General features: G+C 53.8%; 1 protein-coding gene across 1 annotated transcript; it reads right to left on the reverse strand.

The window, feature by feature from the left end:
* Window positions 1-1,312: 1,312 nt before the first annotated feature.
* Window positions 1,313-2,973, reverse strand: LOC127346374 (UDP-glycosyltransferase 90A1). Its single transcript, XM_051372798.2, has one exon. It carries the CDS (start codon window positions 2,849-2,851, stop codon window positions 1,424-1,426), a length of 1,428 nt encoding a protein of 475 aa, XP_051228758.1. The 5' UTR covers window positions 2,852-2,973; the 3' UTR covers window positions 1,313-1,423.
* Between the last annotated feature and the right edge of the window lie 650 nt (window positions 2,974-3,623).

Below are 3,623 nucleotides of genomic sequence, written 5' to 3' on the forward strand. Positions count from 1 at the left end.
CGCTCTCCAGACGCTCGTGCACGTTCTCCAGATGCACATGCTCTTTGTCAGTCGGGCCGCTCTCCGCGCGCACATCCACGTCGTCCTTCGGCGTCCCGGAGTTGGACTAAGGTCGTGTACCACTCGTCGTCGCTTGCAACATCGCCGCGAAAGCCCTCTCCTAGGTGTTGCGAGGAGTTCAACGATAACGCATGTTTCAACTCTCACCTTCAGTGCCATTTTGCCTTGCTGCGCTTGGAGCTCGCTCAGTTGGTTGCTAACCGCGTCGAGGAGGCGTCTCGCCCTCTTCGTGAAGAGGTGGCAAGTCTCAAGCAGTTGTTGGCACATGTTGATGTTTCTTTGGAGCCGACGGAGGCATGCTCTTCTGGTGGGCAGGAGCTCGCCACCGTGGAGGCTCCGTTTTCGCTTAGCTCTGCGGAGCAGAAGTCATCGGTGGTTGAGATCACACCAGAGTTGACTTGTGTGGGGATTCATCTATGGTGCCCAAGCTCTTAAATTTGGGTGGTGGTAAGGTTATGCCTCCTTCCGTCGATGAAGTGAGTCATGCGGTTCCTTTTGATGTTGAAGTTGCTAAGTCAAGTTTGCTGGCAATGGTACCCGGATGTGTTGTTGCTAGAGAGGTTTGTGATTTTCTCGCCACCTTAGATGCTACCTACCCTAGATCCGCAGTGGACTGATGGGTGCTCCCAATGTTATGGCATGTGTTTGGTAGCGCAGTGTTGGAGTGTTGTGGTTGAAGTTCATTCGTGTAGGCTCGTCATCCTTTGTGTTGGTTAGTGTGGGTGCGCCCTGCTATTTTCGGGTCGTTGTTATGGTCGGTTGTAAGTGTGAGCGCGATTTGTGTGGATTTAGCCATGTTATTGTAGGTTTTTGCCCGACTTTCTCCTAAAAACTGAGCACACTCTAGTATGGCGACAATAGCAAAAGAAAAAGAAAAAACAAAGAAAACGAAAGAAGAGGCATTCAACTAGACGGCCTTGATGAGCTAGGAGTTGAAGACGGCTTGATCCCGAGATAGGCCAAGATTTTCTTCGTGTTGGGCTTGGCTGCCTTGATCAAAGATCGCCATTTTGTTTGCTCTATCTGGTCTGTGTCGCCTACTTTCGCCCAGTCGATAGTTTGTTGGCTATCAGCGACCAAGGCAACAGTGCTTTCGATAGCAATCTTCATGTTCTCCTGGCGCATCTTCAGTCCAAGATCTTCTGGTGGATTGAAGTCCTTGGCAAGAGTAAGGAAAGTCTTGAGGCAAAGTTTTTACCTCCGTTTCAAAAAAAAAAAAAAAAATTGCATATGAAAAGCAGCCGCCAGATCAGACACCCACATACTTGCTTCGTTAGATTCAGAGCTCTGCAGCAAATTATTTGTTCCAAACATGACTATGGTAATTGAACATCGATCTCTGGTCTCCCATGTGTCCGCCTCGTCATTTTACGTGCACTTTCGTTGCGCACAACTCATGGATCATCTCTTCGGCAGCCTTCCAAGAGGATCCTCCCTCCGACACGGCTTCTTTTGCTAACTCTGCAATGCTCTTCGCCGCTTCAGCTCCCACCTCCGCGAGCATGAGCTCCCTGACCACTTTTGAAACTTCTTTACTTGTGACCAAACCCCTCATTGTTCCGTCACTCGTCTGAACTCTGACCGCAATCTTGAGCTCCTCGACTACGAACCTGGCGTTGAAAGGTTGGTCGGCTTGCATAGGCCAAACGGCCAGTGGCACGCCGGCGGTGACACTCTCCAGCACCGAGTTCCATCCGCAGTGGCTCAGGAACCCTTTCACGCTCTCGTGCTGCAGAATGCCCGGTTGGTCGACCCACTCTCTTACCACCAAGCCTCTGTTCTTGGTACGATCTTCAAACCCTTCGCCGAGATCGATGTTCTCCGGTCTCACGGCCCATATGAAGTCCACCTCGGCCCGCTCCAGCCCGTCCGCGACCTCCTTCAGCTGAGCCTCCGGGATCGCGGCCAGCGTCCCGAGCGCGACGTACAGCACGGCCCGGCCGGTGGCCGCCTTCTCGTCCAGCCATGCCATCCATGGTGGCCGGGCGGCGTCGTCGGACGCCGACGCTGGCTGGGAGAGGCAGAGCGGGCCGACAGCCCATGCCTTGGGCCCGCAGCGCTTGTTCCAGAACTCGATGTACGGGCTCTCTAGGGCATGGAAGGTGTTGATGATCAGGCCACGGCTCTCCTCTATGGCCTTACCCAGCTTGCCATCCAGCTCCATCATCGGAGCGATCGAAGACGGGTCCCCGAAAGGCGCCATGAGGTCCTCGAAGGTGAGCTTCATGTGCGGGAACTCCGGCACCGTGAACGTGGTCGGGTTGCCATCGCCATCGACGTCGCCCGGCCGCAGCACCGCGCACGCGTCGTGGCGGTTGCGCAGCTCCCGCATGACCTGAGCGAACGCCGACATGCCGAAGAAGGACACCTTCGGGACGCCCAGCCTGGCGGCCGACGCGTTCGCCCAATACAGGAACGCGTCGGCGACGAGGAGGCTGGCCGGGGGCTCCATGGCTGCAAGGTACGCCTCGAGCTGCGGCTGGAGCAGCGACACGGCGCCGGTGAAGGCGACGAAAGAGGCCATGGACGTGAGCCCCTCGGCGCTCTCCACGCCCGCCGGGACTCCCGGGACGTCGGTGGGGAAAGCGAGCTCAACGACGGCCGTGTCGTCCGTGCCCGTCAACCCGTCGCGTACGAAGGCGGCGTTGCCGGGGGTCGTGAAGAAGGTGACGGTGGCGAGGCGGCGGCGACGGAGGTGGTGGACGAGCTGGATGAGCGGGATGGTGTGGCCCTTGGCCATGAAAGGGAAGATTGCTACGTGAGGGAGGACAGACAAGGCAGCAAGAGCCATGGCACCTCTGCCACCGGAGAGGAAAGTGCGCGCTGTGGCTAGTCAGTCGAGGTTTTCTGCGTTCGATCGATGGTTAGCAGCAAGCGGAATTTATGGCAACTTTCGACAAACGACTGTTCACCATTGTTCTCAATCATGAAGAGATAGGTTAGGAGCTGATTGGGATTTGGGAGGTGAGATATAAGATCATCGATCGCCACTAAACAATTTGTTGCCACCTCAAATAAGTTATCTTGAGCGAGTGCGAGACGTCACCGATCGATAATGAGCAATTTGTTTGACTTTCAAGTTCTGATAACAATGTTGCGGCAAATGTACTTACTATTAATATTCTCAACTTACTCATAATTTAATCGAACGTGACATAGGAGTAGGTGTAGGCAGGGATGAAACAGCCGGAGCACAGTCTGCAAGCCCACCTCCTCACCTAACGAGTAAGGGAAAGGAAATTGCACGACCGTTAGTTGTACGAAAGCTCAAGCTCGAATGCTGTTAGACTTTGTATAGCATCATGTAACTGCACGTCTGGCCCTATAAATATATAAGACAACCACCTCTAGAGGGTTGAGCAAGTTCCCCCAAACACTTTGTTTTACATGGTATCAGAGACAAGAGGTATCAAGTTTAAGACCCTGCTCACGTAGTTTTAAAAACAAAAGAAAAAAAAAATTCTTTGGTCCGCACCGAACCCATGCTGAGAACTAAATATATAAGACAACCACCTCTAGAGGGTTGAGCAAGTTCCCCCGAACACTTTGTTTTACATGGTATC

Source organism: Lolium perenne, chromosome 5, assembly GCF_019359855.2.
Source record: "Lolium perenne isolate Kyuss_39 chromosome 5, Kyuss_2.0, whole genome shotgun sequence".
Lineage (NCBI taxonomy): Eukaryota > Viridiplantae > Streptophyta > Magnoliopsida > Poales > Poaceae > Lolium > Lolium perenne.